The sequence below is a fragment of the Condylura cristata genome, unplaced genomic scaffold (assembly GCF_000260355.1).
Source record: "Condylura cristata isolate star-nosed mole 26May11 unplaced genomic scaffold, ConCri1.0 scaffold00004, whole genome shotgun sequence".
NCBI lineage: Eukaryota > Metazoa > Chordata > Mammalia > Eulipotyphla > Talpidae > Condylura > Condylura cristata.
The window spans coordinates 12,007,665-12,032,737 of NW_004567105.1; the positions used below are offsets into that span (position 1 = coordinate 12,007,665).

The following is a 25,073-nucleotide window of genomic DNA, read 5'->3' on the forward strand; positions in this document are numbered from 1 at the left end:
CCCGTTGCCTTTATGTTGGGTTTATTACCAAAACCGAACACAATTCTTTAATAAAATACACATAATAAGGTAAGATGAAGAGAGAAAATTTCCCAACTTCAATGGAACTGAAATAAAGAACAATTTACCTTGGCAAACAGGGCATGCCAATTAAAGTGAAAGATTCCCTAAAGCTTTATAAAATATAGAGAAAGTAATTCTAGCTAGCCCCCTATTTACAATTGTGGCAGTTATATAATTACTACATAAATATCCATGAAAATTCCTTTGTGAAGCCAGGTACAAATGAAACTAAGGAAAGTTATACATCAAATTTATACAATGAAAGTGAAGTGCTGGCCCTGCTCTGTGACACTCCTCATTGAACATCCCAGATTTCACAGAGAAGGGGGGTAAACTTGTGGTCATTCACTCTCCAAGACATCAACATCTCTGCATGGTGGTGATTAAACGTCCGCAACTCAGTCAGGCGACCCAGGAGACAGGCAAAATGCTGAGGGTTTTCAGGCTGATGAATCTTGCACAACTTTTGTAGCACATCAAGCAGTGGTTCCTGAAGCTTCTCCACAGCTTCTCTATCTTTTATGTACTGTCTGTCTGTTTTGAAATATAACATGACAAAAAATGGAAAAGCATTAACTTGGTGTAACTAGAATGGTGCTAACTTTCTGGAAATAGAACTTACAAAATGTATAAACTTAAACTTAAAATATGTAAATTAAGTATTCAGTGTGATCTGTTTTGCACCCAAATATACACAGAAAACTGGTACACATGCAATCACAACTAGATCAGGTATAGTACACTGATTGCTAAGCCCAGAAGCTTCCCTAAATCCTCCTCCCAATCAATAGCCCCAAAGGCCCACATACACATCAGTTTCAGTGGGTGTAAGGGGAAAAGCTGAGAAAAACTACACTGAAATATGAATGATGGCTCAGTTTGAGTGGAGGGGTCATCTACCTTCTGTGTTTTTCTAATTTTTCTTTAATAAATAAGATTATTGTCACACTGTGGGAATGTGTGCATGGGAATGGGATAAAAATGTAACACTGAAATTACCTGGAGAGAAGATGACAATTGCTGTAAGCAGAGCATACTCTTCTTGAGTCATTTTTAGTTCTCCAACACTTTTGTAAAAACTAAACATAGGTGTTATATATTCATCAGAGATACCTATGGAGGAAAGTTAAAATATTGCAGAGGCTTAATAACATTGTTGAATGTCTGAAAAGTGTAAAACTAAAATATATTACATATACACATACACACACACATTGACAGGTATACCCATATATATACATTCAAATAATATGTCCCAGCCATATGTAGGCATTGTGAAGATGTTCAATGAACAAAACCCTCAAAATTTAGTCATTTCAGTGGTTCGCTTGTCTTTGATTTTGTTTCACCCACCACTGTCTGTCAATAAATGATAATGTTCTTGCATTGTCAAAAGAATCTTTGAACTTCATGGGGTTTAATTAATCTTTTAAAATTTACTTTCTATAATGAAGATATAGTTAGCATTTTAAACAGCCAGCAAAAATTACTGTTATTCAGTCAAGAAGTATAAATAATTCTCAGCAACTGGCTAAGATTCTTATCAAAGCCTTGCAATCCTTCCCTCAAGAACTAGGCCTATACATTTCCCACTTAAATTGGTACGTAGCTGTTCGCATCAGACTCAATACATGTAAAATCAAAGGCAACACAAAGTAGACTCAACTCCCCATTTTCCTCTAAATCTTCCCCTTGCCTGGTGTTTCCATTCTCAGTAAATTATACCCTTGGCACATAGTTGGTCCCACCTGACAAATGCGATTTGGACCCCTATTTAACATAAGTGTTGACTACTGTGGATTTGACCCGCTAACTCTCACTGGGCCTTCCCGCTCCTCTTCAATGCACCTGGCATAGACTCCGTTTGGGCCTCTCTCTTCCTCTGGATCACGGCAATTGCCTCCTCACTGGTCTCTTGGTCTTCAGGTTGGTTCCCTCCAACCCATCTGAGAATAACCTTTCTAAAATTCAAAGTTCCACAGTTTGTGCAAGGCTTCTAAAACTCTCTATAACTTTTGGTATAGTTTTTCTTCTGTTTTATATAGGAAACTGTGGGACCTGGCCCTGCCCACCCCACCTCCTGCTACGTACCCACATAATAATGAGTTCACAATTATTAGGTACTTGTTATGAATTATGCACTGCTCCAAAGTACTTCTTACATTATAATTAATTTAATCTAACACCCCCTGAGAAAGATGCAGAGAGGTTTTATAACCGTACAAAAACATAGAGCTGGTGAGACACGCAACCAGGATTCAAACCAAAACTGGCAGATTCCAGAGATGGAAGCTGTGTAGTCTTTTCATCATGCAACCTTTCCTCCAGCCACAGTCAGTCACCTGGAGTCTCCTCAACAATTCACACTGCCTGGATTTTGTACACGTTCTCTCTACTTCCAATACCCTCCTTCTCCTTATCTAGCTTACTCCTCTTTGCAATTTAAGGTCTCTTTGTGTCACCCCCCTCCACTCACTCAACAAGTATCAGTTTGGTGCCTGTTCTGCACGTGGCTCTATTCCAGAAGAGCTCTGACTGGGGGATTGTGGAAGCAGGATGGGAAAAAGAGAAGACTGTGATGTGACTGATGAATGAAAAAGAAGAGGGTGAGTTTCCCAGGACTGGTAAATAGAACAGACTGTTCTCTTCCATCCTAAATCAGACCTAGAGCCTTCCTGTTTTCCTGCTTCCTCCTTTCTGGAGTCTTGCTTAAGGTTTGCTTCACGTTCGCTCTTAAGCACAAATAGCTGATTTTTGGTCACAAGGGGGGGCTATTTTCTCACTTAACCATACAGACTACCAAAGAACTGTTCAGTTGTAAAAAAAAAAAAAAAAGTTTCTGTTCTTATTAGTTTTTCTAAAAAAAAAAAAAAAAAGGAGTTATCACTGATAACTAATTGTTCAGTAATGAGAAATTTTCTTTGAGAGAACAATAATGTATTAGAATTAATGCTATATTGTTTTAAGTTTTAATTTTAAATGTAAATATCTTTTATTGGTTAATTAACTTTCTAGTTTGAACTAAGGACAAAAATACAGCAGATTTATGTATGTGTGAGTTATATATGTGTGCATATTATACAAGACACACTACCTGTCACTTTGAACACTTTAATAAGATTTATTAAAAGTGATGTCAGGGCCCTCGTGGTGCAGCGGGTTAAAAGCACAGCACTAAGAAGCTAAAGCCACTTCAGCATGAATTCAATCTCCAACCCCAGAGGTGACCCACATGTTGTGGCAGACCTCTCCTGACCCACCCGCTGCTCCCCTCAGCAGTGAACTTCAATCTGTTCTGCTCCCCACTCTGTCTCTGGTTAATCTTCTCATTGCCCCTTATACCTCTGGCCTGTACCCCAGTTCTGTATGCATAAATAAGTATTTAAAAAACATATTAAAAAGTGATATTCAGACTAAGTATCTTGTTTCCTATTTGGTCAAAACCACTAAATGTGACATTTTTTTAGATTACTCTGGTGCTGGGCTCTCCCTTGCGGTGTAGCAGATTAAAGCACAGCACTATGAAGCTATCTGCAGCCACTGAAACTCAAGAGTTTGATTCCTCGCCGGGGAGGGGACCCACATGGTGCCACAGATCTCACCTGACCCACGCATTGCTCCCCTCAGCAGCATATTTCAGTCATTCTGCCTGTTCTGTCTCTGGTGAATCCTCTCACCCTCTGCACCGAACTGTCCTTGGATCCTGAAGCCCACTATCTGTTATCTATATGACCTACCCAGCCCACTGTGCCCCGCCCCTTAGCTGGGTACTAAGGTGGACTCTTGCTTCTACTTCCACTGCAAAACTGTTCAGTGAGTCATTTGTGCCATACTGTTCACCTTAAATAAAAAACAAAATCAAATTGGCAACTCAAAAAATGAAAACTTTCAATATATAATATTGAAGAAATAACATTTTCTGTGAACCCTCAGAAAATTGTCTAACTAGATTAGATCTCACCAGGACTCAGGACTGTCAACTTCCAGATTCATCTCAATAAAATTCACCCATTTTGGTAGATAGCTTATATGTCAGAATAGACTAATGGATGCTGCCCATACACAATTACAAACATGATGTCTAAAACTGAACAAATATAAAAGGCTCGGTGAACACAGTTGAGGGATAATGAGTACTGCCCACGGGAAATGAAAATGTCGTTTTTTAATATTCCTTTAACACTTTGAAGTTACATTCATCCAACAATGGAGCTTCAAATTTATCCATGCCAAAATTATCAAGTGACCAGTGTGAAAATGAAAATGAGAGGAATTAAGAATTGTAAACTTGAATGCTTACTTTTCTTATATTTTCTAATGTATTTGTTTATATTCACAACTTATCCTGCAAAGACAGTCCTTTACTGACTGACTTACATTTACTTCATTAGAAAGTATTTTGATAATTCTTACAGCTGTTTTCATTCTACACAAGTTATCAAGTTTAAAAGCACTGCGGTCAGATGTATATTTAAAGAGCAGAAAAATAAGCACAATACACACTACATAGTGTAGAATTTACTGTGTTATTATAAACTAGTTAATAAGAATTTCTGAGCTCATTGTCTCTATTCATTTTATTACATACTTAAAAGCAAAGTCAAATTTCTAGCTCCTGCTAATGCTTTATTTCTCAAAGGGCAGCAACCATGTTTGACTGGGTCTTTAGATTCCCTACCAGCCAAAAGGTGGGCAAGCAGACCGTGGTGAGTGCCAAGGGCAACAAGCAGTAAGTGCTGGACTTTGAGTCAGAGCACCCGTTTATCTCCTGGCAATCTGCTGAAGAGCAGTATGACCTCAGGCAGCTCTTTAGCCCTCCAAGACCATTTTTCCACCTATAAAATAGGAGCAAAGCATCCTCCTTTAGGGGTCGCTGTGAAGCTAACAAGACAATGCATGTAAAACCAAAGGGAAGGGAAATCAAAATACAATGTCATCCTCATATACATGCACTGAATTGAATATTTTTTTATTTCTGTTTTGAATTCAAGACAGAAATAAAACATCCAAAAAATATATAAATTTTAGAAAGTGGAAAACAAAATGCTTTGGTCTGCAAAAGATTACTGTCAATTTCCTTAATGTTAAAATGTGAACTCGTCCAGCAAGCCTATTTCAGTGCTTATACGACTGTCGTGGTATTGTATGATCATTTCTATTTTATTAAAAATTCCAGTTCAAACAACTAGTTGAGATAGAACAATATCGGTTTTTAAAAATGATGCACAAGAATTATGTAGAAATAGCTCAACCACAGGTCATATCAGATACAAGTTCTGAAGCTTCAATTAACACAAATACACACTGTAACCCCCATTAAGTAAATTTATCTCAGGAGACAGTATCTTTGTGTACTTGGAATTTAATAATAGGAAACAAAGACTATGAATTTGAAGAGCAGAAAAGAAATATATTCCTTAAAGAGTCCTGTAGGCATAAACAGGGTATCTGGAGACATTATTTTATTCTGGAATTAAATGTACAATAGAAATAAGAATATGCTTTATTTGCATAAGAATGAAAAGTTATTCTGAAAGGTCATCTTGCAAGATCAGGTTTTTTGTGATGTGTAGAAGAGGCAATGTTCTGAACATTTACTGGGAAAAACAAATTCATAAATGTTAATAAATGGAACCATCATTACAAAATACTAAGCAGCATGTCAGTTTGGATGGGTTTTATTGTCACAATATGTGGCTGATGTTTGGGCAAGTATCTTATTTTAAACTAGAGGCATAGATATTTATTTATGCAGATCATGTTCTGGAAAACTTGAACTTCTCTGAAACTTGCAGAATCACAAATTCTGAGATTTAGCCAGCAAAATTACATACTTTTAACCTAAGAGGTCTTTACCATTTCTCACCTAGTTATTACACTGATATCTTCACTGACCTTCCTGCTTATCAATTCTTCCTGCTATAAAGATCTTTCCACAGCATAGCTGTGATACCTGTCACATCTGCACAGAGTATTAGAAAAGCTCCACATTTTATGAGAATTAAATTAAACTACTTTTGTGGCAGTCAGTGATTTTAATAATCTAGCACTTACTTCTTCAGATTTGTAAATATTATGTTCTGACAATATCAACTTACCTGTAAACCCTATACCTGGCTATTCTCTCATTCCTCTTCCTACTGGCATTTCTATATTAATGTAATATGATGAGTCTATGTCCCAGAATGTCTTTCTTAGATATTCATGGCTTGAAAAGTACCTAATCGTCCTTCATGATTCAACTGTCCACTTTGCCAGTTTTTCTGACTCACCACGTGCTCACCCAGGACTGCAGGCACTCCTTATCTCTGATTTCACTGCACACATACCTTCCTGATAGCCCTTATTTTGTTGCACACTGACTTAATTGTATCTCTCCCTCACCAGACTGAATTCTTAGAGGATAGACTGTATAGTTTCATTTCCACCCCTCAATAACTATACAGTACCTGGCACAGAACAAGTACTTAAAGTATATCTGTTGAACAGAAAGATCGGCTATAAAGTCCACTTTACTGCACATTTCACAAAGCTTCACAGCAGGATTGATTACATATAGGACACTATTAGTTGTTCTCCAATGTTCATTCTCTCCCTTTTCTAGAGAAGGATCTCTCAATCTTGGCACTATTGACATTTGGGCGAAAGAATCCCTTGTTGTAGGGGCCGTCCTGGGCACTGTAGGATGCTTATGGCATCTCTGGGCTCTACCCACCCAATATCAGTAGTGTCATCTTCCTTTGTTGTGATAATTAAAAATTCCTCCAGAAACTGACAAATGTTCCCCAGTTAAGATATTCACTTTTTAGTGTAGATACAGTGCTTTAGCTGACACCGGGCTATTTTGAATCTAGGTGTGATGAGGAAGTCAAGTTCTCAATGGGATATGAGTAGCAGTTGTGTGTAGCACCTCTGAATCATTTCCTTACTGGGAGGGTGTGCTGTTCTTTGCCTGTTTGCCCTCCCAACAGCCTGGCATGCGGGTATAATAGTGAACCATTCTAGACCAAAGTCAACATTGAATGACTGGATGGGCAAAAAGATAGAGGGGTACTGTCTGCTCTAAAACCATTTCCTAATATGCGGTCTATTCTAGGACTGAAATAAGATTCTGTCTTGTTTAAGTTCCCTTTAATAGCAGCCAGTCTTCAACTTAATTTGTACTTGACACTATTGTGACTTTTTTTTAATGTATATCTATTCCTCTTAGAAGATGAAGTCCTTGAGAGCTGAGACTTTATATTATCATCTTCGTGTCTCCTGTGAATATTGTTCATTGAGCAGTTTGTTGGAAGCTAATGAGAGAAGATATAAACAAATAAAAGTCTTGTGAAAATTGACTTCCATTGTTTTTGGTCAGTTACCACATTGCCAGAGTCAATTGAGAATGACATAATTCTAATCAGGATTTCTATTCATGAAGGGAGAGGAGGAAGACTGTCAATGAGCTACCAGCCTGAGAAATATGGGGAGCTATTCTGAGATGTAGTGTAGGACAATGGTTAAACAAATGCTCTTGAAGTAAGACTTCCTTTCTGTCTGTGAGAAGTTATTTAGCCACTATGAGACTTAATTTCCTTGCCTATAAAACTGGAACAATAGCTATACTTATTTCCTAGGATTTTTTTTTCAAGAATTTAACGAAATCATATGTGTATTGAGAACAGTGTCTGAAACCTAATAAATGATGTATAAATGTGGCTGCTATTATTTTTTTCTTATCTTGCTGGAGAGAGAGGGATAACCGTTTGACACATTGTCATTCACATCTGAAGGTTTTGAATAAATGATTCCCAGATTTTTAATGAATAATCCCAGATTTTTAATGCTATTTTTCTTATCAGACTAATCTTCCAGTCTTAAAAATTCATCCTTAGTGAAATAAAAAGAGTATTTTTTAGTTGTTTTGTTTTTTAGGTTTTTTAATCAATGCTTTAAAAATCTCATCTATTCGACACATATTTTTTTCAAATTATCCTCCATGCTAGTCACAATGGTGATATAATGTTGCATAAAATAGGTAAGAGGCATGTCTTTATATGGCATGCAAATTCTTACGTGCAGAAATAAACTCTTTTCACCATTAACCACTTTTTACCACTTACCACTCTTTCTAATTCTTTCCTCCAATAGGTCAGCATGTCCAGCTGGAAGTTTCTTATTGAAAATTTCAGCTGAACGAAGGAACATTGCTTCAACTGCAGACCCCTTCAGCAAAGCAATCTGATCTTCGTGGTCCAATGTCTGAAATCCTGAATTAAGGTGATAATGAAATCATTAAGAAAAAGCTGTGAATGGCCCTCCCTGGTGGCTCAGCGGGTTAAAGCGCTGCACTAAGAAGCTAAAGTCACTTCCGGAGGAGTTTGATTCCTGCCTGCCCCAGAGGAGATCCACATGGCGTGGCAGACCTCTCCTGACCTGCCTGCTGCTCCCCGCAGCAATGTACTGCATCTATCTGCCTGTTCTGCTCCCGGCTCTGTCTCTGGTGAATCCTCTCACCCTCTGCATCTCTGACCTGTACCCCATTTCTATGTGATAAATAAAATCTTTTTTTTTTAAAGAAAAAGCTGTGAATGTTTTAGAACAACATTTTAGCACCTCTATCATCCTCCCACTTATAAAACATTTCCATAAAATTATTTTCTTTTTTTTTTAAGATTGGGTAATCTAGTAGTACCAGTAATATGTATTATATTCCCCCTCAACAGAAGTTGGCTTTTATTTTCATTGAGGAGGATTTATTGAACATGTTGAGTAAAAGAGATCAAGTTCATACTGTATCTAGATACGTGTATATGTATGTACATCTATGTACATGAATGTATGTACATGCATACATGTATATACACATATATGTATGTACATGCATACATGTATATACACATATATGTATCCTTCATCTTATGAAGGAACCCTCAGAAATAACAGGCAAACAGATATTCATTGGGAAATAATTTTAGTGACCTCTGGTATTTCAGGTCACTTCTGCAGAAATGAAGTATTCATAAATCAGAAAATCTTTACATGTATCCAGAGATTTAAAGGAATATTTGACTTATGATTCTAGTCAATCTGGGTTCTGGGTAATGGGTAGTATTTCCTCCACCCAAAAAACTAATCAAGGTCATGTTGAGATACCTTCTCTGAGCTCAACACTACACTGTGCAAAGTAGCGATACTCAGAATCAATGACCTAGAGAAATATAACACTGCCCGGAAAATTCGAAGTTCTTAATCCAGACTTATATGCTATAGTCTTCAGAAGCTGCTCTGACCTCGTGTCCTCTTCCTTTTCCCCTTATTCATTGTACTCCACCTTATGACCTCTGGCTCCGCTGTGAACACACAAACCTACTTTATCATCATAAGAAGCAAATGTGCCCCATGTCTCACACCCTCATTGTATGTGGGTGTGAGACTAGGTGACACTATCTAAAATAGTACTCTCCAGTGCTCACTAGTCCCTATGGCTTTATTATTAATCATACAACTTTCCTCTACTGATATATTATTGATCTATTTACATATCTGTTAGTTGTCGGACACCTCTATTAGACTGTAAACTTCTTGGAGGCAGAGACTTTGATTGACTTTTATGATTGACTGACTTATATCTGTGTGTCTAGTACATATGATACCCCAAATTATTTGTTGAATGACTAAATTACAATGAATGGGCAAAACAAACAAAAAAACAAACAGAAAAAACCAAGCTCAGGGCACAGGTATGTACAAACACAACAGAAATAAACTAATGCCTTGAGGGTCTCAGTGGCTTGGGAAATGACTAAATAATGATGGGAGTTTATAGAAGAGAGCAATGCTAAGATTAAACATCACTATTTCATAGAATGTAAGACTCCTTTGAGGGCAGGAGACTTGCCAAGTGTCTAGCACCCTGGACGGTGCCTCATACAGGTTATGATCAATTGCAGAATGAAATGAATCAGCTAGACCTTTCAGAAAACACCCATTCATTCTGGATATTTATTAGTATCATTGTTTGTAATAATGTTATTTCTATAAATATTGAATTAATTTTTTTTCACCTCAAGGGTTTTTTTTGTCTTTTATTTTCTTCTATATTTTTTCCTTCTACTTTACTAATTGAGCATTGATTGTGCCCCGAGCAGTGAAATGAAGTGCTGTGTGAGGTGTTACCCTTGCTTTTGTTTTCAGTTACTTCTTAGTCAAGACCAAGTAACCTTTAAAGTAAAATATATATAAATATAATATTTCTCTCCCTTTTCTGGCCCACCACTGGTTTTTATTCTCATACAATCTTGTTTCTGATCAAAACTATCTTAAGATTAATTAGCATATACTAAATAACTTCCTCTTTCATTATTAATTAAGAAATGAAAGAATATTAATGGTACAGTGATAACGAAGACTTTCTCCCCCTACATTATGAGTTTTATGTAGTTTGATGTCTATCTATGGTACAGTAACAAAGTAACAGCAAGGGCAAATTAATATAACAAGCTAAAATGCTATGTCAGAAGATATTTTCTGTAATTTAATATTACAGTGTCACCTCACTATTTACATTTCCAGATCTGAAGATTCTAATATCCTGATATATTTTTAAAACACCAAAACAACTTAAACCTATTGACTAAGATCATATTGGCAATATGGCTGAGAGGATTTGGGGCTGATAAGTAAAAATCTTGCATTCTAGTTTCTGTCTTGCCACTGACAGAATAACTGGATAAAAATACTTCTCCCTCAGCCCTCTCTGGTGGCACAGCAGGTTAAAGCACAGCACTAAGAAGCTAAAGCCACTTCAGCATGAGTTCGATTCCCTGCCCTGGAGGTGATACAAATGAGGTGGCAGACCTCTTCTGACCGGCCCACTGCTCCCCTCAGCAGTGTACTTCTCAATCTGCCTGTTCTGCTTCCCACTCTGCCTCTGGTGAACCCTCTCACTGCCCCTGCTCCTCTGGCCTATATCCTGGTACCGTATGCATAAATAAATTAATTAAAAAAAAAAAAGACCTTCTCCCTCATCCTGAATTTACTTATGAAGTTCTATCAATTTTTTAATCTGTTTTTTCATCTCTCCCCCACTACTACTGTTTTATTCAAGTCCTGCCTCTTCTCTCTGGTGGGCAACAGCACACCAGCCATGTGCTTTGCCTCCACTCCCCCCAATCAAATTTATCTTATAAAACAGTCATGTCTCTACTACATAAGTCTCATTGCTCCTCTTTCAACAAAAAAAGTCACAAAGAGTTCATTACATTCTACAGCACAAGGATTCCATCCCTCAATTCAACTTTTATCAGTATGGTACCAACATACCTTACATCTAAGTCAAGGAACCCACCATAGACATTATGCTATAGCTACAATGAGTTTTTATTTCCAGCTCTAACAACCCTATTATTATTCATGCCTTGTTACATTTCACAAGGAGATTACTCAAGTTGGAATGCTCCTTTTACTTATGTCTGGTAAACTCCTTTTTTCTTTTAGACCCAACTGAAATATGATTCTGAAGTCTCCCTGTCTTTCTCAGATATAATTAACAACTATTCACACACACATACACACATATATAGATACATATACATACATACACATACACACATATATAGATATATGTAGCTGTATGTGTATGTAAAGTAGCCTTTAATCACTCTTTGGAGGTAATCCTAGGTGCTAAGTAGAGATTAGATCATCAATAAATGTTTAATCAATGAGTAAATGGATGAATAACAACTTTACAAACTTTCAATTTCTTATTCTGTCAATTTTGGAAGAATTATAATAAAAGATTTGAAATATCTGGCTCTAGCATTTCATGTTTATGGTAGTTCAGGTCAGATGTGAGGTGATTTCCATTTTACAATGAATAGAGTCTCTCTCTTAATGCTATAACGCCATTGCACAGTATAGCAAAGAAATAACTACATGTAACAATACCTGGCAGTTTTTTTGTGAATTCTACGAGAATCTGTACATGACTGGTAGCCATTTCAGTTAAAATGAGAAAATTTTCTTCGGCACTGAATTCTTCTTTTAACTAAATTTTAAGAAAAAAGAAAACGATTAATAAGTAAATAAGAATGTAAATCAACACAAAATTATTAGACTAAAGAACCAGACTTTGAACATAAAATTTAAAAATTTAATAGCTCCCATGTTTTAGATCTTTGGAAAGAATGATCAAGATAGCTATAAAACTTCTTAATCTTTAATTGTTTAGTGTACTTAAAGTTTAAATATGTAACTTAAATTCTCAACTCTAATAAATTCCAAATAACTTATTAATATATAAATGCATTCCCCCAAGGTAGTAAAATCTCCAGAAAATGTTAACTTCTAATCTATTGTATTTTCAGATATACATACAATTTTATTTGTTATTTCTTGAGGCATCCTCTGTTTGCTATAGGAATCCATAATATAATATAGAAGATTCTGTTGATCTGGGGTAAGTTCAGTTTTCTCCTACACTGACAAAAAAATAAAAGGTATTAGGGAGGGTGGGTATAAGATGTTTTTTGTAGCTGTGAATTCACCTGGAAGAAACCACTAATAGGACTTGTTGAAAATGTCCTAGTTATGTAGGACCTATTAGCTTAGATATTTCTCAGGGTTCTTAGGTGAGTCATATCATCTTTCAATAAATCTGTTCCAAATCTCTGTCTGAAAAATAAGGACAATAAAATATTCTTTACATATATTTCCTAGAACAAACTTTACTCTGAATATGAAGCTTACTGAATTTATTCATAGAGTTCTTTGAATGTTCAGCCTTTAATCATAACTAAGGAAAAGTTTCCACATGTAAAATAGAGGATTCATTTAAGAATATCCATATAGAGCAGGTTCAACAAACTCTGGCCCGATGATCAAATCCACCTTTAAAAAAAAATCTATTAGAACACAATAATAATAGTTTATTTATGTAAGAACTGTGCTGTTTTTGCATTAAAACATCAGATTTGAGTAGTGTGTTAGAGACTGTGTGTCCAAGGCCTAAAATATCTGGCTCTTTACAAAAAACAAACAAACAAACAAAACAGACCTGCCAATTCCTCAAGCAGAATCATCAATTTAGATAATTCAAATGCCAAACATCTTTCTCCAATATTAGTATCTCTTAAAGAGTGTAAATTGTCAGTTCTTCACTTCCTTATACCAAAGTGTTACTGAGGAGGCACTATGACAAAACAATACTTTAAAACTATTTTTTCTGGCCCTCCCTGGTGGCACGGGGGGGGGGGGGGGGGGGGGTGTGACCACATGGCAAGGCAGACCTCTCCTGACACCCCTGCAGCAGTGTACTTCGTTGATCTGCCTGTTCTGCCCCCCACTCTGTCTCTGGTGAATCCTCTCACTGTCTCCTGCTCCCTGCAGCAGTGTACTTCGTTGATCTGCCTGTTCTGCCCCCCACTCTGTCTCTGGTGAATCCTCTCACTGTCCCTGCAACTCAGGCCTGTACCCCAGTTCTGTATGAATAAATAAATAAATCTTTAAAAAAAAAAACTATTTTTTCTGAATACAAAATAATAAACTCGAAAAGCTAAGTGTATATGAAGTTTTCTTTTTCTGCAGTATAATAAATATTGAGAAGGACATGACTTGAATAATCATGGATTATTGGTTTACTCCAAAAGTCCTACGTATTATTATGAAGTGTTTGACTAATCACCCAAGACACCCCTCCTCTCTTTTGTATCAAGTGGTTCAATGGATTTCTTGAGTAATCTATGACCTTAATAGGAAAGACTTTTCTCTATTGGTCTACAACTTGTATTTTACCCGATAAGGACTAATGTATTAAGTCTCTATTGAGTCAACATTCTTCCTTGTTAAAGCCCCCTTCTCAACAACAGGGAATAAATGGTCATCAAAGCTTAGTTTGAGAACCTATTGCCCAAAACAACAATGAACATGTATCCAGAATGAACTTCTTCTATTCAGTCATAAAAAAGATGAAATGCTACTACTTGTGACCACATGGATGGACTCTGAGATTATGCTAAGTAAAATAAGTCAGAAGGGAAAGGACAAAAACCATATTATTTCACTTTTGCGGAATTTAAAAGTTAAAATAGCAAATGAAAAATAAGTCTAATACAAAACAAACCCCTAGACTCTGATAACACAGAGTGGTTAATAGAAGAGAAGGAGGGAGGAGAAAATAGATAGTAGGGGCAATTGGTTAGTGGTGGATGGTGATGGGACATTTGATGTGTGACACACTGTAATAAAAATAATTACTGAAATGAGAAGTTGTAAATACAATGCCTATAAGGAATTCCAAACTAATGTTACCTCAATAAAAAGAGATAAAACTCAGATTGGAAAATTCATTTTACACACCAAACTATTCCCACTGATAAACTCTTAGTAGTAGAAATGGAATGGAATTTCTACTTTTAAGTTTGCTTGCTTGACATTATTTCATAAGTTTTTAAACCAAAGCAAGTATTATGCTCCTGATGAAACACATTTTTTTTTTTTTTGCACAGCTGGAGTGAAATTCTGCTTGTGTTCCTAATTTGAATTTTCCTAGCCAGGTCACTAAGATCAGCTTCTGGGCTTGGCAGACACCATTGCATGTTATTACCCTGCATGACTTAGTCGTTGAAGTCACTTGTCGCAAGTCACGTCCTTCACTGTCTTCATTAATGGTCTGATCTGCATGCTGCTTCACGTTTTTTCTCAATCGTTTAGATTTACACTGAATTTCAGTTAACAAGCCTGAAAAAATAAACACAGTGGCTTCACCAAGCTCGGAAAGTACTGGCGGGTATGTGTCATGTGACGGTTGATGTGCTCTCAGTGCTTTCATGCAACTCACCAGACCAAAGTCTACACCTTCTAAGGCTGTAAGACTTGGCCTTAAACAAGAAATTTATCCTCCATCACTCCTTTTCTTCACTTGTAAAATGGGATTAAGATCAGCCTGAGAAGGTTTTCTGTAGATTAAATATTATCAGATCATTGTTAAAAATGAGATTTATATTAAGAATTTGTAACACCAAAGCATTGTACAAATGCAAGCTACTCAGTCAACAAAAAAGTGAATGACACTCCCTATTCCTGGTCTAGGGGATCTTGAATGTTAATATTTCAAAACATAGTGTTAATTATATTTTTCACCTATGATTTTTCACCTAATTGTCATATGAAGTAATAACCAACTTTACCTAAAACACGTAAGTAAACATACTTTCGGGCAAAGATTTAAATCCTGTTAATTTTTCAAATGACTACCCCTGTTAACAAATCAGAACTTATTGAGCACATCGCCAAAAGTAAAAAGAATGCATGGGGAATCTGAAATTTTCTTATGAATAATCATACAATAGCATCCTTCATTTATATTCAAACAGCTGTGAAAATAATGTAAATCAGCCATATTCTCATTCGACTTCCTTACCCTCTAATGTTAATGAAACTAAGTTCTAAGAATTTCTTTGTCTAGGTGATTTAATAGGATCATAGGGAAGCTCTGCCTCTGTTGTTGATGAGCTTGTGTTCATATGTAATATTGGAAACTCCTGTAGCTGGAGTCTTGAAAAATGCCCTCGATGCTTGTTGGAACAAGTTCATATTTAAGTGATGAGCAATATGAGCTGCCCAGTGTCATTTCAGCTTGGATTTCAGAAGCCCCTCCGCTGCAGTGTCTTGTTTCATATATGCTAGGAGGAGATTGTGATCAGCCTCTATAAAACTTTTATCCAGCCAGGTCTGGATTATTTACACTGACCTGTTTTTTCTCCCTCCCGCATCCACCCTATCTGAGTCTTTCCCAACTGCTTGTGTAGTTTCGGGCTAGCAGGGCCGGAATCACCTTCCAAGGCTTTTATGTCTTTTATTTCTGAATGTCTCCATCCCCTCGGCCACAGTTGTTTGTCCATGTGTGTTTTGAGGATGAACAGGATATATCTCAGAATTTGAGTGGGCTATAGTTTGCAGAATGAAGAATTAACATGTTCTATACTCACATGCTTTGCAAATTTCAATGAAAATTATGCTTCCTCGCAAAATCAACAGTTAATACAGTGTCTCTTTATCAGATCCCAGGGCCAAATTGTATTAAAAGTTGGAGTAGTTAATTTCCTGTGTAAACCTATACAAATTGGTTCCAAGCTGAACTATGAGAAGAAAGAATCTTAATAAAGGACTTGGTTTAAAACTCTATTTAGACAGTTTCGAGGCAGTTATAGCTTATAAAGCATTCTTATTTTTTCCTACAATTGTGAATTTTTATGTTAACTAAAGAATAAGAAGGATATTAAATTAAATTTGGAGAAAACTTTCAGACTATTGTTATTTGTAGCTTTTCAAGGCACACTACTGAAACTGTAGGTTCACACCACTTCACACTTAAGTCACTGCAACAATGAACAAAGCGCCATTGCTTCCCTCAGATGAATGAATGCTCTTTAGCTGGCAATATGGACAATTTGGGGGGGGGGTGTTAATTACTTTTTTCAGGAGCGTGGATAATTTAGTAAGCCCCTTCTTAAACACAGCAAGTACCATTCTAATCAAATGAGTTACCTGCCATCTGCCTTGAGAGATTTCTAGTGGAATTTAACTGCATGATGCAAATACCTGTATACATACATTCAGCCAACATTCCCATCTCTTTGCACTTCCTGAGCCGGCACTCTTGGCACTTTCTGCGCATGTACATGTCCATCACACAGTTGCCCCCGTTTTTGCACTTGTACACAGCGTTTTTGGTAATGCTTCTCCTGAAGAAACCTGTGGAACAAACACAGGAGGGAGTAAAAGAAGAACAGCTGCTACTCCAGGACACATTAGGGTAGAGAGAAGCCTCGCACTCCCTGGGGACCCAGGCTCAGCCCAGCCCCCAGGGCATCCTTGAGGACGTTGGGGACAGAGGTGCTTTCAACAGACTGTGTTGTCCAGAAGGCTGCTGTTTTTAATTTCTTGTTCAAAAAGAAAGACACTTTTGAGTTATGCAGTTTCAATTAGGAAAGATGTTAGTATGTTCTTAAAGACATTGCTTTTACTAGCTCTTTTTGGGGGGATAATATGCCAGTGAGTTTCAGCTGCGGATGGTACAAAGGCAAAGAGGTCATTCCCACCCCGCTTCCAGGTTGATGGAAGGCAAGACCAGGCTGACCTCCAAGCTGCCCCTGGGCTGGGGTGGGATGGAGGAGACTGGTCAGGTCCAGATGAGGAGGTCAGACTCAGAAATAAGCTAAGTCCTGCAAAATGAGTTTCGGTTTACCAGGCAGGGAGGGTGAGGTCACCTTCAAGATTTCAATGCTGTTCTTACTGTGTCCAGCCTGGTGTAGTGGTAACTTTTTTTAATCAACTTTGATTTAAAAGTAAACATCTCCCCAGAGAAGGTGTCACCCAGCCACAGCTGGCTCTAGTGAAGCTGTTTAGGGGCAGCTGGGGTGTGACTGCTTCTCTTCTGCTCCTCCTTTTCCCTACTTGCTTCTACTGCTCATCCTCCACCTGGCTGTCCACCGCATTTGACTCTTCTGGAGATGCAGAGTGGATACGGAGATGATTGCAGGAGGCAGGGGAAGGAAAAGCATTTAGTAGCCTTTGATGGAGCCCAAATCAAGAGTCTCAGAACTGGTCTCCTCCAGACACCCCAAAGGTATGCAGAGTCTTGTCATCATCTGAGAGCAAAGAAATGCCTTAATGTGAGAAGCTTCTGTCCTTGCAGAAATCCTTCCATAATCGAAGAAAAGACTGTCACATACTTAACTCTTCCTCTTTTCCTAATGGATGAAGCAATTACAGCTTCCCCTTTTTATGACCTAGGAGGTAGTTAGAGAGAGAGTTCTCATCCAGTTGTAGGTTTATCAGTGAACATGTCATTTCTAAGAATCTCATCTTTATTCTCAGAGTGACAATGAGGTGATATCTTTCTTGTCTGTCATAGAAGACAAGACCTTGCTCTAATTCTTGATGCCTCAAGTCCCTACTATAGGACAAGTACCTCTAGTCTGTTCCCTTATTTAGCATTTACAACCATACACATTCCCTTACATATTACTACATTTTGATCTTTTTCCTCCCAATTTGTCTGATGTTAGTTTGTTCATCAGAAAAGAACACATATGGGGTGGGGATGTCTTTTATGCTCTCATCCCTACCTACCTGGTATTGTTAAAAGTCAGCTTATGTCTATCAAGTTTCTAAAATAAGATGCTTTCCCCCTTGAGGCGGCTCTTTACAGAATGCCTCCCATGGGTGGTACACTTTGCTCTGCAATTCCTTGGTGAGGGCAACATATGGCTATTCTAGCCCAGGACTTGTTCTTCTTGAGCATCTAGGAACTTGGCAACACACCTCTGTTAGACAGATAGAAAGGGGACCCCCTAACACACATCCCCGGGAGAGTTCTCACACTCTAAATTTTGACTGTCCCAACATGTTGTTTCAAAGACCAGGTAATATCGGGGATAAGCCTAGGCTGAATCTCCATCTTTAACATCCCTGATCTATCAAGGTCTGGCACAGTTATCTTTTCCCAACCTCTAAGTACCTCGAACTACAAGGTAAATCTTGAGATTTCACATATGAGGTTAAACTGTCATGGTGGTTATGCCCAGGGATTCAAAAAGGGGAAAAGGAGATTCAAATTCTGGGCAGTGGGAGGAATAATGGGAGCAAGGCTTATATAATTGAGAAGGAACCCTCCCAACCTAGAAAGAAAAAACCATAAAAAGTGGCTAACCTAGTAGCCCAGGGGCGAGAATTGGTGGGTCATGGCTGAGGGTAGGTAATGGGACAGAAACAGTTAAATGCCCTTTAATGCCAAGCAAACAGTGGATCCTTTACTGTACACAAAGAAGGTGCCAACAGATTGGGGCAGAGGAGGGTCAGACCAAACTCACATGCTGGGGAGACTCCCTGGGGCATGCAAAGAACAACTGAACAGGACGACTAGAGGCAGAAGACCCCGCCAGCAGAGAGGTGGACTAGAGGGGGACGGTGAGAATACCAAGGCGAACACTTAGGAGCATTCAGGTTTGGGAGTGAAGTCAACTTAAAAACAGAGGAAGAGGCGTCAGAGTAAAGATTTAACAAGTCACAGACTTGCCCCTAAACTTGTCAACTACCATAAAGACCTGAACTTTCTCCTAAATGTTGAATCTAATCACATCATCTAAAAAATGATTGTGCTTTATATTAGTGTTGATAATGACACTGCAAGGACAAAATGTGCATTTTAAAAGAAAAAAGGCAAAAATATTTTTTCTTAGCACCAAATGATTAAGTTCAGTGACCACCTATTTTAGCCTGCTTGAGTCAATCTTCCCACTAATCTTCAGACTCTCCCAGGAACATTCCCTTTAAAATATAGCCAGAAATACTGATAGCTTAATAGTTAACAGAAATAAAACTCTTTATTGTAAGATGAGTCAGTCAAAGGAACAGAGCTAGGACAATGCTGCACTTTTTTTTTTTTTTTTTTACTCTGGTATTAGTTGAGAAAGAAATTATTATCATCTCAATAGCTGAATTAATTAGCTTTCACTCAGAGGTGGCAACACAATATTATCATTATATCACTTAAATATGGGTACATATACTGTATTTATACTTATGCAAATCCATCCATAACCATACCTAGACCTCTATCTTGTGCATATTCAACAAGGCCCATATCAGAAAGTCATTTGAAAATGAATGGAAAGGAAGTTCACTGAGAAACAGGCTCCCTGATAATAAAGATGGGGTGGGGCAGGCATAGCCATCTGAGGAAGGCCCAGCTTAGGTGGCCTCCTGGAGGTGGCAGGTGAAGCACTACCGGAAGATAATCTGGAGCCCACAGATGGCACACACATACAAGCCCTACTTCCAGCCCACACACAGACACACACCTGCACACACGCAGGCAGGCACACTCACACAAGCACACCGAGCTCCAGTAGGCCACAGTGGACTACCAGTAGGAAATCAATAAAATGCTGGTTGACAGATCATTTTAAAGATCTCTGTGCTTTTTTACTGAGCTGAGCAATTTGAAATCTTTCTATCCAATAAGCCCTAAATGAGACAGTTTTCCAGTCAGTTTCAACACACTGTAGAATTAAGGACACTCCCACCTACTTGTGAGATTTTGCTTTGGGTCAGGCACTGTTTGATCCATTTAGGATATGGAGATGCATTTACTGTCCCTAACAATCCTTTGTTGTTCATCGATTACCATCTTCCTTGAACAGATAAGGAGACAGAGAATTAACACAGAGATTGAGGGCGCACAAAGTGAAGGAAGCTCCCTTCTGAGCATTGGCCATCTCAGTTCCAGACTCTAGGATGTTCTTAACCTCTGCATTGAGCTGTCTTGCTATTCAGGAGCTTACGTTCCTAACAATTGGCTTTCAACAATAATTTGCCCAAATCCCACCTTGGGTAAGAGAGGGGGAATAGGGAATTTTTGAGATTTTGTAGATAGAGAAGATATGGTGCCATATTTAACTGGTGGGAGGCTAGTTGGCCTCATCTGTCCCTAAAAAAGCAGCTTCTGTCTACAGCTGGGTTATGTACAACTCCTGCTCCCCTGCTCAGGGCCAAAGTATATCTAGGGATGCAAATGATCTGTAACCAGAACTTAAAGCATCTGGGCCCTGGCACCAGAAGCAAGCACCTCAAGGTAAGTAAGGTCTGGACTAGAAGGTGAAGGGAAGTAAGACTGTTCTAACCATAACCCCATTCTGGTGCTACTGCTGCTCGGAGAAGACTGAGAAAGGTCTGTGGGCAGGAGGGCCTTTGGCAGAAGGTACATGCAAATGTTAAGGAACACACACTCCTCATTCTCCTGTAACCAAAAGCGGTCTTATAATCAGAAAAAGAGAAAGAGATACAAATTACTTGTCAGAAATGAAAACGGGCCATTGCTACTAATCCCATAGACACTGAAAAGGACAATGAATGAAGTATTATGAATAAACACTCTGCTTTTTCATTTCCTTTTGAGTTGGGGAGAGATGGCTCTGGAGAAATAAACAGACTGTCCAAAATACAAAAAATAAAAGTGATTATTAGTAGTTGCCTGTGGGGAGTTGGACTTTAGATGAAGAGAACCGGGCTGGTCCCAAGTATGTCATTAACGTTTGATTTTTGAGTCATGTTTATTCATTGCTTGACAAAATGTTTATTAAATGATGATGTAATCCAAAGGAGTTAAAAGCAAAAGTCCATTTATACCTTCATCCCTTCAGGGCGTCTGTAGGGAAGGCAGGAGTGAGTAGGGTATGATGCCCTGTGTGAGCGTGGTTTTGCATATGACAAACTCCCAGGATATGGAGGCTAACACAACTAGAGTTTCTTTTACTCAGTACTTCGATATTCCCATACTGCTTATATATTTAGTTCATACATTTTTTTCTTGGTTAAACCTATTTTTTTCTTTTGGTTTGTCTTGTACCATTGCTATATACTTATTTGAAATATTTTTTTAAATATTTTATCTTATTTTTATTATTTAATATTTATATGTTCTTTTAGCTATTATTTTATTGCCTTTATATTTTTAATTTTGTGTTACTGGGTTTTCATTTTGTCTATTTTAGCTTAGTTATGTAAACTGTTTTTCTGTTTTACTTTAAGTAGTTATTATGCAAGCAGTCATTCAGTCTATCTTGCTCACCACTGTATCTCTTATGCTTAGGATAGCGCCTGCCATATAGTTGGTACATATTATTTGCTGAACCAAGAGTTGAATTAATTCACACCCCCAGGAACTAAAGCCTTCATTAATTAGTTAATTAACAGGAAATGAGATAGTTCTGAAGATAATCTAGAATTCAAATTAAGGAAGCTGTATGATAACAAGTCAAATAATAATGATAACATAATGAGAGTTCATCAACAATAGCTAATGCTTCTTGAAACTTCTTCAACCTTCATGGCACCCCTAGATACCTCACTACCTCCAGCGAGGAGCCTGAAGCCTGGCCATGGAAGTAAGTTGGAACAACTGGAAAGAAAATCCCCTAGGGTTGAAATCTAAGTTGTCTCCCTTCAGAGTTCTACCCTTCCCGTGATTTTCATAACTGATTACAAATGGTTTCCAAAGCAGAGGGACAGTTTGGAATTCCACATTGCATCATAATCTAGGATAACTCTAGTTCTTAATTCTCTGGGTCCATTTCTAAATGCTATAGGTTCAGACTCATTTGATCTCAAGTAGGATTTCACTAAGTTCCTGTGGGGGTCAGGATGCCTCATTTTTATAAATGCCCACTGCAAATATATGTAGTCTACGAACCAGGATAGTTTCAACAATTCTGGAAGCTTTTCTAAATCTTCAGCACTAAGCCTGATGCTGGCTCTCTAGCTTATGTAAAAATATATTCAAAACAACAATTGGATCACTCATTTGCTCATAAAATGCCTTTTCAAAAGTGTATCACTCTTAGAAGGAACAGGAGGGTGGGCAAACAGGTAAAGGAGACTGATTTGATAGTGATAGATGGAAACCAGGCTTTTGGTGATGAGCATAATGTATATACACATTATATACAGATGTCAAATATAAAGCTGGTCACCTGAAATCTATACAGAGTTATAAACCCATTTTACTGCTATAAAAATTGGAAAAATAACCCGCGGGGATTACAATTGAGATGGAAAAAAAATGTACAAAATGATGTAAAAATAAACTTATTTTTAAAAAAAAGGAAACATAAAAAAGAATTCTACCAGTCTTTCACTGTTAGGTGTAGACTTCTCTAACATGGTGGTGAATGTGACTGACATTGACCTATTTGGAAAATGGTCACTGAGCTTTCCAATCAGATGCAGATGTTAGTTGAGGTTTTGAAGGTTTCAATCAAAATTCATTCAAACATTAGCACATTTCATAGGCTCTGTTGATAACAGGGGCAAGAGTTCTGTCACTGTCACTCTGCATTGTTCTTGTGTTCTGCAAGAACATATATGGCATTTCTCTCACCGATGTCACAAATATCCACAAGTAAAACATTCAGAAAAATTGAAATATTTTTAGTGAAATAAAGACCAGGGAACTGTCTTTGTTTTGTTCCTAAGTTCTAAAACGTTTCCATACCTGTGAGGTTTCAAAGTATCCTGTATCTGACAGGTCTGCAGGGAAGTCCTCAAGCAAGGACACTGACAGGATCTTTACACATAAAAATCCAAAGCAACCATCACAAAGTGATGTGAAACAGACTTTATCCCTGTTTCGCAGACTGGAAACTCAGAGTTACATATTCTGTAAACTAAGAGGTGTTTAGCTACTCTGCTACTACGCAGTGGCTAGTCGTTAAGCTCAGCCCAAGAGAAGCCCCTACTTGGGCTATTTGGAAAACAAGCTGACTGGCAGGCAGTATATTTTTCTGTGGTGGCATTTTGGTTTTCAGGGCACTGAAAGGCAAGACCCAGGGTGTCCTCTTTTGTATGTGCAGATTTAGTCAGGAAGTCACGACTCTGGAGCCAGTAGCTGCAGTAAAGGCAGCTTCCTGGTCCCTGGGTAGTGGCTGAGGTGGTGTCTTCCAGGGACTCAACAATCCCAGTGTTTGCTCTCTGATTTCACCTTCCTGACTAAGTGCCCTGGGGGAGTAGGGGCAGTTCTGTCAGTGTGGTTCTGAGCAGTCTCCTGGCACCACAGCACAGAAGCTGCTCCTTTAACTTCCGCTCATTCTTTTCTGCATGAAATTTGATCTCTGTTTTATTTCACTGATCTCAGATACATTAAGTAACTTGCTTACTCAGCTAAGAAGTGCTGAGTCTGGATTCAGTGTCTGCCTGTCAGACCCCACTCCCTCCCTTTAACTCTTAAGTTGTGGAGTTAAAAATTGTTTTGCACCTGGTAAATGCGTATGTCCCAAGGGTGTGATCTGGAGTGGGGGACCATGTTGGCCTGTCATACCTGCCATGCACGAAGCCCAGGTTCCTTCTTGTTCTTTCTCCTATAGTCATCTTCCCCATTCATTATGGTAGGACAATTTTCAATTGTTTTCTCATAATAAAGCACAAAGTGGCTAACTTTGGCCTTTTGGTCATCAAAACCCCAAGGTCCCAGAGACAAAATTTCCCCAGGATGGAAGGGCAGAAGATGAAGGAAGAGAGCCAAGAGATACTAAATACCTGAGAGGGTCCTCAATTCCACCTTTCCCACCCACTTCCCCAGGCTGAGTTCTGGGATTGGTGAGGTTGCAAGATAGAAACACTGCAATTTCCTGCTCTTGAAAATGTACCTACATCTAAGTTCCTTCTTGAACTTCCAGAAGATCAAGGATGGGTTCTCCTTGGGCCACGCTCTGTCCCCTTGGTTCCTGTGCCCAGCACCCTCCTGGTCGCCTCCTGCCTCTGACGTCTTACCTCTTCCATGTGGGCTTCTCTTCTCTGCCTGTCTTTATAGTCAGTTATTCCCTAGGCTTGTCCTCAACCCACTGATCCCATGTATTCACCTTACCACGCTCAAATTCTTCACAGGACACCAGATTTCAAAAACATTCACCCGAAAGGAGGTAAGTCAGCCCAGGTTACTGATTTTAGAGGTGTTAGTCCCTTGGCTCAGAAAACACTGATACCTTCACACAAGAATGGAACACTTGATTTCTTCCTTTGCTCACTGAATTAGTCAATATTAACCTTGAGCAAAGAGCTCAAGAGAAGAATGGCCACTTAGAGGGCCGGCTCTGAAGGACATCATTGCATATTGGTGAATAGTGGAGGTTATGGAGTTAGATTTATAAACTATCAAAGTGACGCACTTTCCCTTATTAGCTGGGAAGCCTTGACTAAGTTGTTTAGTCTCTTGTGCTTCCCTTTCTTCAGCTATAAAACAGAGAAAAGGTGTGAGAATTGATAAGTGTATTAAAAACATCACATAAGCTATTAGTGATGACTAAATCTCAGGTTCTTTTGAAATGCAGTGTTTACTTCGCACCTTTAACTGAAGCACAGTAAAACCTTTCTACACTTGCAGTCAGGAACAGAGAAAGTATGTACAGGATTCCTGCAGAACTGGAAAGTCACTGGCACTGAAATTTGTAGGTTTAACAGTATTTATAATG

General features: G+C 38.3%; 1 protein-coding gene across 5 annotated transcripts in view; it reads right to left on the bottom strand.

Moving 5' to 3' along the window:
- NR1H4 (nuclear receptor subfamily 1, group H, member 4) overlaps positions 1 to 25,073 on the bottom strand; it is a 43,301-nt gene continuing 18,228 nt past the window's right edge. The window contains exons 3-9 of one of the 5 annotated variants that reach the window (XM_004675762.1): positions 16,660 to 16,800; positions 14,651 to 14,784; positions 12,424 to 12,522; positions 11,995 to 12,094; positions 8,169 to 8,315; positions 1,063 to 1,176; positions 1 to 597 (exon numbers count right to left, since the gene is read on the bottom strand). In XM_004675762.1, coding sequence (XP_004675819.1) covers positions 359 to 597; positions 1,063 to 1,176; positions 8,169 to 8,315; positions 11,995 to 12,094; positions 12,424 to 12,522; positions 14,651 to 14,784; positions 16,660 to 16,800 — 974 coding nt within the window. In that variant the 3' untranslated portion in view covers positions 1 to 358. Of the gene's footprint in view, positions 598 to 1,062; positions 1,177 to 8,168; positions 8,316 to 11,994; positions 12,095 to 12,423; positions 12,523 to 14,650; positions 14,785 to 16,647; positions 16,801 to 25,073 lie in introns of all 5 variants that reach the window. The other 4 variants (XM_004675761.1, XM_004675764.2, XM_004675763.2 and 1 more) reach the window with 4 other exon arrangements.